This window comes from Chelonoidis abingdonii, chromosome 15 (assembly GCF_003597395.2).
Source record: "Chelonoidis abingdonii isolate Lonesome George chromosome 15, CheloAbing_2.0, whole genome shotgun sequence".
Lineage (NCBI taxonomy): Eukaryota > Metazoa > Chordata > Testudines > Testudinidae > Chelonoidis > Chelonoidis abingdonii.
Window position 1 is genome coordinate 41,221,237 of NC_133783.1, and position 12,335 is coordinate 41,233,571.

The following is a 12,335-nucleotide window of genomic DNA, read 5'->3' on the forward strand; positions in this document are numbered from 1 at the left end:
CAGCCATATTTTCCAATCACACACTGGCAGCTTTTTCACATCATACGTTTACTTCAAGGCATATTATATTGCTTTCCTTTATTTTACTAAAATCCAACAGCTGCAACCTTAAGACATTGCATTAACAAAATTTGCAGGCTACATAACCAGAACTGCATGTTAAATGGTTTAGTAGCTGGGTGACCCTCGAATAATTTTCATGGAGTGAACAAGGGAATTCTGTTAAGAATCTATGTTATTGAAATACAGGAAAACTGTCTCCCTTCTTTGTCATCCTAACTACTCAGCTGAAAGTCTGTCCCATCTTCTTTCTAAAATACATTCTGCTGCAAATATTTAGCATAGCAAATTACGAGGACAGGTTTTGTTATTGTTAAATGAAGTCACAAGTGCAACTTCCTATTAACTACAATGAAAATTTACCTTTCCAGCTAAGGAACAGGGAGGTAAGAAATATCAAAACTGACTATCACCACGGATTTACAACACAAACAAAAACAAATACTAATTTCATGGTTTTACCAAGTTATTAAAGACAGATTTATAAAAACAAATACCCGTAAACTCAACACAAATCGGCAACAAGTTTTTCCTAAAGACACAAGTGAACAGAATTAAACACATATTTCACTCAATGGGGCTTTTCCTCCTCCCCCAACCCCTGCCAAAACAGGAATCACACAAAAAATGACAGTCAGTACCCTAAAATAAAAATTGCAAAGTATTACAAAGGAAATAAGGCAAACAAGCGAACTGATACCACTACAAAGAATTATATATTATATTTGTTCTCTCTTTTTTTATCCAGAAGGAAAATTCATTATTTTAAACTAAAAGTATGAATTGTAAACATGCAGGTGTGGTAGAAACACACCACTTTATTAAATTAGAAAACAGACTTTATTCTACATGTATCTTGTTCCACTTTACAAATATGAAATATATGTATTTCAACTAACTTCAGTAATCCCCTAATTGTGTTTATTATAAATATACAGTGTTCCAGAAACATTTACATGTCCTGTACACTTAAAACTCTGCACCTCATAGTATTGCTAAAACTTTCGCTGAAAACAGAGTATTACACATTTACAATGTATGATTTTCAAGCACTAAAAATTGAGCTATTTCTAAACCCAATTTCTACAGACATGTCAAACTGGTCATCCTGACAGAAGATTTGGAAGGAAATTCTTATTACACAGACACCATTTTATATCAGAGCTATTCCACTGAATTCAACAGAATATATCTGTAACTTCACGTTTAGTTTGAAGAATAAAAAAGACAAAACTGTTTGAGTTAGTATATCGAATATATTACTAAACAAACAATATTTTCATGTTTGAATATATTTTTAAGGCACCATTCAGGTAAACAAGAATAATTTCAGTCAAACACAATATTTTTGAAAATTGATACGCACTTGAAGACAGAAACTCAAATAAAAATGACTCTTCTCCCACAATAAAAACTGTTTATTACAGAGAAACTGTGTAATGGCCTCTGATCCTTGTACATCCACAACACTCTCAACAGTCTTAAAAAAAATCTAACATTTAGCTCTGTTTCACTTACAGACAGACTTCTAGCAAAAACTTATTGAGAACTAGTCTTTACTTCGTTGTTTCTTCTTTTAATCTGCCTTTTAGTTTTTGTCCTTAAATTTTACTATGAGCCATCACAGAATAGGTTGTAATCTCAGGTGATTAACTGCACAGCATTTTACAAGCTGTAAAACAGAGTAAGATCCCCACATAAAAATTGTACCATTGCATAGGCATTCTTAACAGATTTTCTAAGCTTCCAGATTGGTTTGACAGACTGCAAGTCCTAAGTATTTATATATATTTCAAAGGTTTACTTATTTTTTGATGTAAAAAAGCTAAAATCTATATTGACTGTAACATGCAACTCTACATGAAAAATTTCAATGACTGTGGAGTAGAATACCAATATTTATTACCACACTTGGGTTCATTATGGTTCTCTCTGACAGGGGTCCATTAAAATCAATTTTTATGTTTCTTATGTATTTTTTTCATCTAATGCTCTTGCCATTGTGTTTATTAGCCAGTTAAGAGAAACACTGGGCACTGTTGTTTTGTTTTTATTTTGTTCTGTCAAAAATAATGAGACCAGAGACTTTAACAACTATTCACTATCAATGAGTGGAGGAGATTAAATGTTACATTTCAGCAAAAACATCTAAGGACAGCTTTAAAATTTTTAGAACTTTACCGTCAGGAAAATATATCCCTCCTCCTTCCTTGCCTCCCCACTTTTTTTTTAAAATTTATTTGAAGTAAGAGGTTCTTCAGAGGAAGTAACCATAAGAAAGAAATTTTGCTTGCCATTTCTCACCCACCAGAGCCGGTAGCATGTGAGCTGAACACTCTGTTCAAAAATAAATGTATATAGTTCTTTCAATATCAAAATCTCAAAGTGCTTTGTAAAAGTGGTAATTACTAAAGTCTCAAAAACACTTATGAGATAGGGAAGCTTTCTTAATCCATATTTTAATATGTGAGAAATCTAAACCATAAAGATGAAGTGATTTGTCCAACATCACAAAGGAAATCAGAGAGCTGGGAAGAGAACCCAGATATTCTGACTCCCAGTCCTGTTTTTTTCAGTCACAAGATCATTCTTTCCCAACTAGTAGGACAATGTGCTGAACAAACGGAAATACATTTAATTTATAACAGAGGAAGACTTGACCAACTCCTCACAGGAGAAATTAGTCATCATATAAAGTGGAAACATTTAAAAAAAAAACACATACACTGTACAACATGTTGGGTTCATAGTCTTGATGCCTTATTCTGAAGTTACAACTTATAGCTTAGTTCATGGCCTACAGTCTGCTTTGCCTTCCACATAAATTAAATATTAAAAAGGTGCACAAGAAAACTGGAATGCTTAGAATGCCAGGCCAGAGAAGATGTTATTTTTGCCAAGCGTGAACTGACATTGATAAACAAGTTGGGGAGCCGGGGGGTGTCTGAATTAGAGACAAATAAAAATGTATTCTGGTCTTCAATTTCAATTTCAAACTAGTATATGTATTGTGCATACACATGATTACAGGAATAATATTACACAAATATAAAAATGTATAAGCATAATAAAAATAGCAGAACACAAAAATGAGGGGCAAACACAAATCAAAGGAGCATTTCAAAACTGAAAGAAATACAGAGAAAAATAAAACAATGAAGTTAGGAAGAGAAAAAAGTGAACCAAACCCAGTCACTTCAGGAAAACAGACACCACACACATGTGGATGAAAGTAAAGGCTGCAACTTTATTAATTGACTGAACTACTCAACAATAATGATCCCACCCTGCAAGACACAGGGTACTGACATACATTCTCTAGTCCCATGTTGGATTTATCCAGGAATTGACGCCAATAGCCAAAGGAAACCCACTCTGGATCCCAATCAAAGTTATTACAAACACGTAAAACAAGTCAAGTACTCAACAGTCATAATATACCAGAATTAAAACTGTCTGTTCAAATCTAATTCTTTGTGCATATGCATAATGATACAATCCTTTGTTATATGACCACATACTATTTTCCCCCCACATGGATGGTCAACAAAGTTTGAACTGAGGACTTGGAGTCACATACTAATTCTATCATTTGAACACAAACAGTAACTGGCAGTAGTAGTAGGCTGTTATCTTTTATATGTACCAGCTCCTTGAAGGGGACCCAACATGCTCTTTGCCATTGGGTTACACACCTACTTGTGAGTCAGCAATAAAATGTTGGGTATCAGGATTCCTGAGTCCTATTCCTAGCTCTGAGATAGCAGCATGGTCTAAGATGGGACAGTGGTCTAATCTGTGACTATAGCAGCAGCATAGCCAAGCACATTTTGCACATTTGTTTTGTGAGGCAGCACAACTAAGGGGATAAGACTTAGGCATATCATATTAGAGACCTGGTTTTATTCCCAGATAAGGGTATACTACCTCATTCAGTAATAAGGACTCTGGACTGCAGAGGTACTAACAGCAGTCTATAGAACAGGTGAGCCTACACATCATCATCTTCCAGATACAGGCCCTCTTTGTGAAGAGCTCCCTCTCTGCATCTGTCTCACTCCAACTTTATGTTTTACTTCTACAAAACAAGTAGGGATGCCAATTTTGGTTGGACATATTCCTGGAGTTTTCTTCATATGACATAATCTTTAATTAAAGATTAATCTTTAATTCCTGCAGACTCAAGACCAGCCCTAGATGGTTGGCAACTCTAGAAACAAGCCTAGATACAATTTTCAAGTTTCACTGTTTCTCCAAAGATAGTAATAAAGGCTGAGTAGAAACTGCCCAGATAATTTAAACAAGTGCTCAGAATTTTAGAATTTGCTTGAAATAGCATTAAAGGTAGAACAGACATTCAGAGATAAACATGGATGGGGTAGTAAATCAGTTTCTTGGAGCTGCCATTCCTTTGGGGTAACTCAATGTTAATTTTGATTTTTAAATAGAGATTATTGTATTTCCAAATATACAGCTAATATAAATAATTAAGCATAGTTACTTTTTTACCAGTGGTTTGAAGCTGAGAATTTTGCATTCAGCACCATGTACTTATGCACAAAATCAACAAGACACAAAAGTACCTGTTTTGTGACAGAGTATTTTCCTTAAATTGTATTTCATGTACACCTGTTCCACATCCAGATACTTCAATTCTTCCCACAGGGCTGTTCAGCATTACATGCATCTTCTTACACTGAGTTTTTCCATCTTTTAAAGCAACCTGTTCACAAGAGAATAATAAAATTGTAAAATGTGTGTATATTTTCCCCAAGGAGCCTGCATCTCAGCAACCTGTAACTTTAAGCATATTTTGTGCAGTTTTGCAAAAATAATTTCTTTGAGGGCTTAAACAGAGAAAAATCCTAGTAAGCAAAAACAAGAATACACACTACTTAAATGTACCCAAATTATATACTGTATTTTTGTCACTCATCTTACACCTCAGTAGTGGTAATTCAGTCTGTTATGAGAAGTCAACATTAAATAGCATCTACATTAAAATAATAAAAAATGTTAAATAATTCAGCACTGATCTCTTAAAGACAATCACATAGAATAGCAGTTTTATGGTTGATTTGTTAGTGAACACCTAAAGAAAAAGTTTTTTTACATTGATTTCAAAGAGATTATTATGACAATAAAGCATATTCACTGGTTTACAGTAGCAATATTATGTGAATAATAACTGCAGAAGCACATATGGAATGGCTGTGTTGGAAAAATCAATCACTGCTTAGTAAAGGACACAGATTTTTCATTCCTATCATTAATAGTCAACTTTTTATGGCTACCAACAGAGTGTACTTCCAAATATGTGCCAAACATTTTTCAGTTTCCTGGTCTTCAGGACCAACAACAACATTATACATTTCCTCTAAGTCATATTCATCTTTGTTTGGTTACAAAAATATTTTTAATCAATAGGTATTTAGAGTGTACTATTTACATTTTAGTGTAACTAAATCAGATATAAGTACTATAGTGTTGCATATTATTAATTATTCTGCCACGTGGTAGCACCCAAGAGCCCATGGTACATACATGGAACAAAAAGATGATCTCTGCCCCAAACAGCTTACAACCTAAGTGTAGCAAGAGTAAGATAAGAATAAGACTGACAACAAAAAACAGGTAGATACAAGAGACAGGAGAAACATGAGGAAATAAGGAGACAAAACTGGTCGGAGTGATAAGCATTGGGTTTTATTGTGCCTTTCTTCAAAACACTTAAACCAGCAATGAGAGGAAAGTGCAAGATTCATGATGATGTAGATACCTGAAAAAAAGTGATGCCAAGAAGAACTAAAGTAATAGTGGTTACTGCAATTTATTCACAAGCATGAACATACATATGAATATGCTTATATAAACACAGATACACAGAAACAACCACACACACACACAAAGATATGGATACATATAAATTCCATTCATACTTCATTAGTTAGCTCCCCCAAAATCAAAAGGCTGCCTTAAAAATTCTGATTAAAATACCATGAGGTTCTTTTTATTTGACTTGTGGCCTTTGAACATCTGATGTTCACATGTCCAAGCTTTGCTGTGTAACTATGAGAGCTATAACTCCCTTTTATTTTTTAATGAAAGTTGAGATTCTCACGTAATCACAGAACTCATATAGTGGTTTTCTTAAAAGCCCCAACTCTCTATCACTAGATTTGGCAACACTGAAACCTGGGCCTGTCATATTTTCCCCCAACACTGGGAGTATAATAGAATGAAGCTCTGTTCTGCTTTACCTACACTCCAAGGGCACAGGGTCCAGTAAGTACCTTTAAGTCAGTGATGGAAGTGAGAGATGCCGTTCAACATCCCTAAGTCATGCCAGGACTGATATAAAGAATTAGGGAGCCAGAAGCAGCTCCCTGCCACTTTCCCCTCTCATATGTGCCAAGCAGAATCATGATGCAGAGAAAATCTGTCCCACAATATTCAGTTTGAGGCACCTTAGTACCAAGAAATGTTGAAAATCTGAAAAAACGGTTACCTACTTTTCATAGCTGTTGTTCTTTGAGATGTGTTGCTCATATTCTTTCCATTCTAGGTGTTCATGCGCCCATGTGCACAGTTGTCAGAGACTTCTACCTTAGCGGTATCTGTAGGGTTGGCTGTGGCGCCCCCTTGAGTGCCATGCTCATGCATCGGTATATTAGGCGCTGCCGACCCTACACTCTCTCAGTTCCTTCTTGTCGGCAGGGGCGGCTCCAGACCTCAGCATGCCAAGCGCATGCTCGGGGTGGCATGCTGCAGGGGCCGCTGTGTTGGTTGCTGGGAGGGCGGCAGGCAGCTCCGGTGGACCTGCGTGCCTGCGGAGGGTCCGGTGGAGCTGCGGGACCAGCAGACCCTCCACAGGCACGCCTGCGGGAGGTCCACCAGAGCTGTGGGACCGGTGACCAGCAGAGCACCTCCCACGGCATGCCGCCCTGCTTGGGGCAGTGAAATGTCTAGAGCTGCCCCTGCTTGCCGGCAACTCCAACAGAGGGGCAAGAGGACAGGTAATGGAATGGACATGAACAACACATCTCTAAGAACAGTTACGAAAGGTAGGTAAACGCATTTTCTTCGAGTGCTTGCTCATGTCAATTCCATTCCGGGTGACTCACAAGCAGTATCTATGAAGGTGGGCCCAGAGTTCACAGTCTCGCAGCTTGCAGTACTGCCCTACCAAAGCCAGCATCGTCCCTGGCCTGCTGGGTAACTGCACAGTGGGATATGAACATATGGACAGACGACCAGGTGGCCACGCTGCAGATGTCCTGGATAGGCACCTGGGCAAGAAAAGCTGCCAAAGAGGCCTGTGCCCTGGTCGAGTGAGTTGTGACAATCGCAAGAGGCAGCACCTTCGCTTGATCATAGCAGAAGTGAATGTAGGCGATGATCCAAGAAGAAATTCTTTGAGTGGATACAAGATGAACTTTAATCCTGTCAGCCACTGTGATGAAAAAATTGCGTCAACTTACAGAATGGCTTGGTCCTGTCAATGAAGAAGGTTAGAGCCTTCCTAACATTCAAGGCATGCAGTCTACACTCTTCCTCCAACTTCTGCAGCTTTGGAAAGACGACCAGTAAGTAAATGTCCTGGTTTGAATGAAACTGAGAGACCACCTTGGGCAGGAAAGCCGGGTGCAGCCTCAGATGGACCTTGTCCTTGTAAAAGACCAGATAAGGTGGTTCCAAGGTAAGCACCCAAATCTCAGAGACTTTACAGGCTGAAGTCACCGCAACCAGGAACTCAACCTTCCAGGACAGGAGAAGGAGAGAACAGGAAGCCAAAGGCTCAAAAGGAGGACCCTGGAGCTGCGGCAGCACCAGGTTCAAGTCCCCTTGAGGAATGGGGTTCTTGGTGCGCGGGTAGAGGCTCTCAAGGTCCTTGAGGAATCTGGCCATCATGTCCTGGGTGAAAACCAGCTTGCCTTTGAATGGTGGATGGAAGGCCAAGATGGCCGCCAAGTGGACCTTGATCAATGAAAGGGACAAGCCCTGGAGCTTGAGACACAGAAGGTAGTCTAAAATCAGCTACAACAAGGCTCTCTTGGGCCAGATGCCTTTATCCAAGATTCAACAGGTGAACCGCTTCCACTTGACCAGGTAGGTCACTCTGGTAGAAGGCTTTCTACTTACCAACAGGATCTGTTGGACTTCGACCGAGCACTGTTCCTCCTTCTCATTCAATCACGTAGCAGCCAAGCTGTCAGGTCCAGCACCACCAGGCGCAGTGCCGCCAGGCTTGGATGCAGAAGACTGCCGTTGTTTTAGGACAGCAAGTCTGGCCTGAGCAGCAGCTAGAACAGAGTTGCCTCCAAAATGTCCAGCAGCTTGCTGCACCAGTGCTGGTGCAACCAAGCCAGTGCTATGACGATCACCTTTGCACTGTGCTGCTTGATCGTCATGAAGACCCTGTGAAGCAACAGTGCTGGAGGAAAGGCGTACACAAGAACGCCCAACCACGGGAGTAGAAAAGCATCTGACAGGGATCCTGAGTCCATGCCCCTCACTGACCAAAAGATGTGGCATTTCCTGTTCTGCCTGGATGCCAACAAGTCCACCTGGGGAGTTCCCTACTTGCGGAAGATGGAGCTGATCACCTCCAGATGTCACCAGGTGACCCAACAATCTCAGGCATGTGTGAGCGGTGGTTGAGCGGCTGGACTCACATGCACAAGATGAGGTCCACCATGGTTTGGAACCGAGTCTCGAGGAGGAAGGCTCTGTCCTGAGTGGAGCTGAAAACCACTCTGATGAATTCTACACATTGCACTGGGTCAAGGTTGACTTTTGCTCTTTATCATCAGCCCCCGATTGTGACACATGGAACAGACCAGATCAAGATGCCTCTGCACCTGACCATGGCACCAGCCCTTTATCAACCAGTTGCCGAGGTACAGGTAAATTTGGACTCCCCGATATCAGAATGGCTCTGAGGCCCCCTTTTGCCTTTGGAATTATGAAGTAACGGGAGTAGAACCTTCTTCCATCCATGTTCCAAGGGACCTCCTCCACTGCCCTCAAGCACAAGCTCCTGAACAAGGAGCTGCATGTGAGAAGGGTCCCTGAAGAGGGACGGGGAAGAGGGTGGGAGGGAGTGTTTGGCAATAAACCATAGGATATAGCTCGAAGAGACTGTATCGAGCACCCAACAATTTGAGGGGATACAGGACATGGCCGACCAGAAAGGGCAGAGGCAGTTGAGGAAAGAGAGGAATGGATCCAGTAGATTCACTGGGACGTTGTCCTTGGACACACTCTCACAACAACTGCTTTTGACCTCCCTGGTTTCTGGGAGGATCAGATTATGCAACCCGTCGGAAAGACAACAGACATTGCTGCTTATGCTCTTTTTCTTTATCCTTCCTCCTGTAGGAACCCGTTCTGGGAGTTCCACAGGACCTAGATTGCAGAGGGGGAGCAGGAGAAGGACAGAAAGGCTTCCTGGACCATTGACGGGTATGAAGGCCCAGGGAACGGAGAGTGGCTTGGGAGCCTTTAAGGTCATGGAGCCTTGATTCCATCAGCTCGGAGAAGAGCCCCATACCCTCGAAAGGGAGGTCCTGGATCATGGCCTGCACCTCTTGGGACAACCCAGAGGACTGCAGCCAAGAGCTGTGTCTCATAGCAGCCACAGATGTGACAACCCTGGCCACCGAGTTAGTAGTGTCCCAGGCTAGTTGAAGAAGAGCAAACTCCTGGACACGATCCTGTAGGAGGGCCTCTTTAAACTTATTCAAGGAGTCCCACAGATTAAAATTATACCTACCAAGCAGCGTCTGGTGATTAGAGAGCTGGAATTGAAGACAAGCAGTCAAACTTTTCTGCCAAACAAATCTAGTCATTTGGCATCTTTGTTCTTTGGTGTGCTGCTAACTCGGCCCTGTTTGTCCCTTTCGTTTACTGTGGACACGACCAGTGATGCCACAAGGAGATGTGTATACATATATTCAAATTCCTTTGCAGTGATGGAATATTTATTTTCCACCTTTTTAGAGGTTGGCAGAATAGAGGAGGAGGTTTGCCACAACATCTTGGCAATCTTAAGCACCCCTAGGTGGACAGGCAATGCAACCCAAGCAGGAGTGGTGGCCGAAATCACATTGAAGAGGTTGTCAGCCTCCTCTGTGATCTCCTCGATTTGCAGGCTTAGGTTCTCAGCCACCCTTTTAGGAAGGGCCTGATGCTCGTTAAAGTTGTCCACGGGACTGCTGGAGTAGTAGAGCCTGGCCACCGCCTCATCCAGGGATAACAAGGAGAACTGTACTTCTTGAGGAAGAGTAGGCTCCCCTCCTTGTCAGGGGAGGGCTCCCTAAGTTTCGGGGTCTGGTGTGCTGCTCCCACATCTGGCTCGGTACCATGCTCTGACTGCGACGCCAACGGTGCATGGCTGACTTCTCCAAGGCAGCCAGGGAAGGCTGGGTATACATATCCAGCATCACCAGCACCCCCCATTGGCTCCAGTACAGCCACTGTGTGGGCCACGATCACAGCTGTAATGGCACTGACGCCAGTGCTGCGTTGGTATCCTGCATAGGCAGAGAGTTCCCTTTCAGGGCAAAGGGCAAAATTCCTGGTCCAACCCGGACCACTGTCCCTCCAGCGACTCTGGTGGAGGTGTCAAGGCCTGGTTTTGTCTGCTGACTCTGGTGAGCAACTGGCAAGGTGAAGGCAAATGGCGACGCCTGGTGGAGGAGCGGTACCAGGGTGACAGATCAGTGCTGTGATCCTGAGTGGCCCCTCCAGGACAGTGACCGACGTCTAGGAGACTGCCTGGAGGAGGATGACTGGGGTCTAGGTGACCTGTGGATGGAAGTTCACCGGTACTGGCAGTACAGGGAACAGCATCTCAACTTGGGAGTCCTGCAACTAGTAGGCAGGGAGCTCATCGGGGACCTGCATCTTCTAGTTGGAGAGCTAGGATACAGTGCCGGGGTCCAAGGTCACAGAGACGGAAATGTGCACCTGCAGTCTGGTGACAAGGGGTGGTCAGCCATTCTGTGAGGCTGCACTCCAATAGGCTTGCCCTTTGGTGCCAGGGCTGTAGCCATGTCAGTCACCTGATGTGGCGCCTGCAGAGCTGGTGGGCTTTCCTTGTTACCCACCGATACCGCTTCAGGCATTGACAGCCCCGGGAGTGGATCCTTGGCCGGGCTGGGGAGTCCAACCTCAGTGGTACCCCCGTGAAGCCCCATAGTAGGTCCATGGTCTGACAAAGGTCCTTCGACCACAGGCCCCTTGTGGTCGAAGGGGATCCTCTTTTTGTGGCGCTTCTTCGGCACCAGCGAGGGGGAACGGTGCCAGGTAGAGCCCGGTGCCAGTGCTGTGCTTCGCACCGAAGCCGAAGTACTCAGCGTGGGTTCCACTGCAGAGCAGAGTGTGGGCTCCCCCTGACACAGGGCAAAGCGCAGCCTCCATAAGATGGGCCCTCAAGCAGCTACCCTGCTCTTTGTGTGTGCAAGGGCGAAAGTTTCTACAAATATGACACCTGCCCTTTTTACGGGCTTCCCCCAAACATTTCAGGCAGCTGTTGTGGGGTTACTGATTGGCACTGGTCTGCTGCATGATGCACATGACTTGAAACTGGGATAGCAGAGCATGCCCCACTCCCAGATGAAGTCCCAGATGAGATTCTAAGTATCCTCACTTAACACTACAAAGACTAACCAACTACTATTAACTACGTACAGATTTGGTAGAATAAAGGTCCATGAAGAACCACTAATGCTCTTGCGGATTGAAAGATGAAGTGATCCAATCAACTGTCATAGGCAGTAAGAGGGAACTGAAAGGACATAGGGTCAGTGGTGCCTAATATACCGACTCACAAGCGCGGCTCTCAAAGGGGTGTCACAGCCAACTCTACGGACACCACTAAGGCAAAAATCTCTGACAATTGTACATGTGGGCACGCACACACCTAAAATGGAATCAACATGAGCAAGCACTTGAAGATGATGACACCTTACATAACACTAAAATTGAAAAAACAAGCAAGGAGCAGAAGAAACCGACTTCTGATGGAAAGATTATGAAAATGGAGATATCTAGAACAACAACTAAGGAGAAGGAAGAGGACAGAGCTCTCTACAAATAGTTGAAGTACACAGAGATCCATTGTTTATGGCTGTTAAAATCAAACAAGATGACAACAAAGAGGTAAGGAAATTAAAAAATTAGATTAATTGCCAGGAAAAATATCCTAAAAGTCAAGTTTACTAGATCATGGAGTAGTCTTCCGAGGGAAATGGTAAAAGCCCCACTGTTTG

The 12,335-nt window shown here is 42.8% G+C and overlaps 1 protein-coding gene across 3 annotated transcripts in view; it reads right to left on the reverse strand.

Annotated features, from left to right (window-relative positions):
• Positions 1 to 12,335, reverse strand: part of MGMT (O-6-methylguanine-DNA methyltransferase) — a 321,839-nt gene that overhangs the window by 243,737 nt on the left and 65,767 nt on the right. For all 3 annotated transcript variants that reach the window (XM_032786941.2, XM_032786952.2, XM_032786931.2), the window contains exon 3: positions 4,644 to 4,783. In XM_032786941.2, coding sequence (XP_032642832.1) covers positions 4,644 to 4,783 — 140 coding nt within the window. The remainder of the gene's footprint in view (positions 1 to 4,643; positions 4,784 to 12,335) is intronic.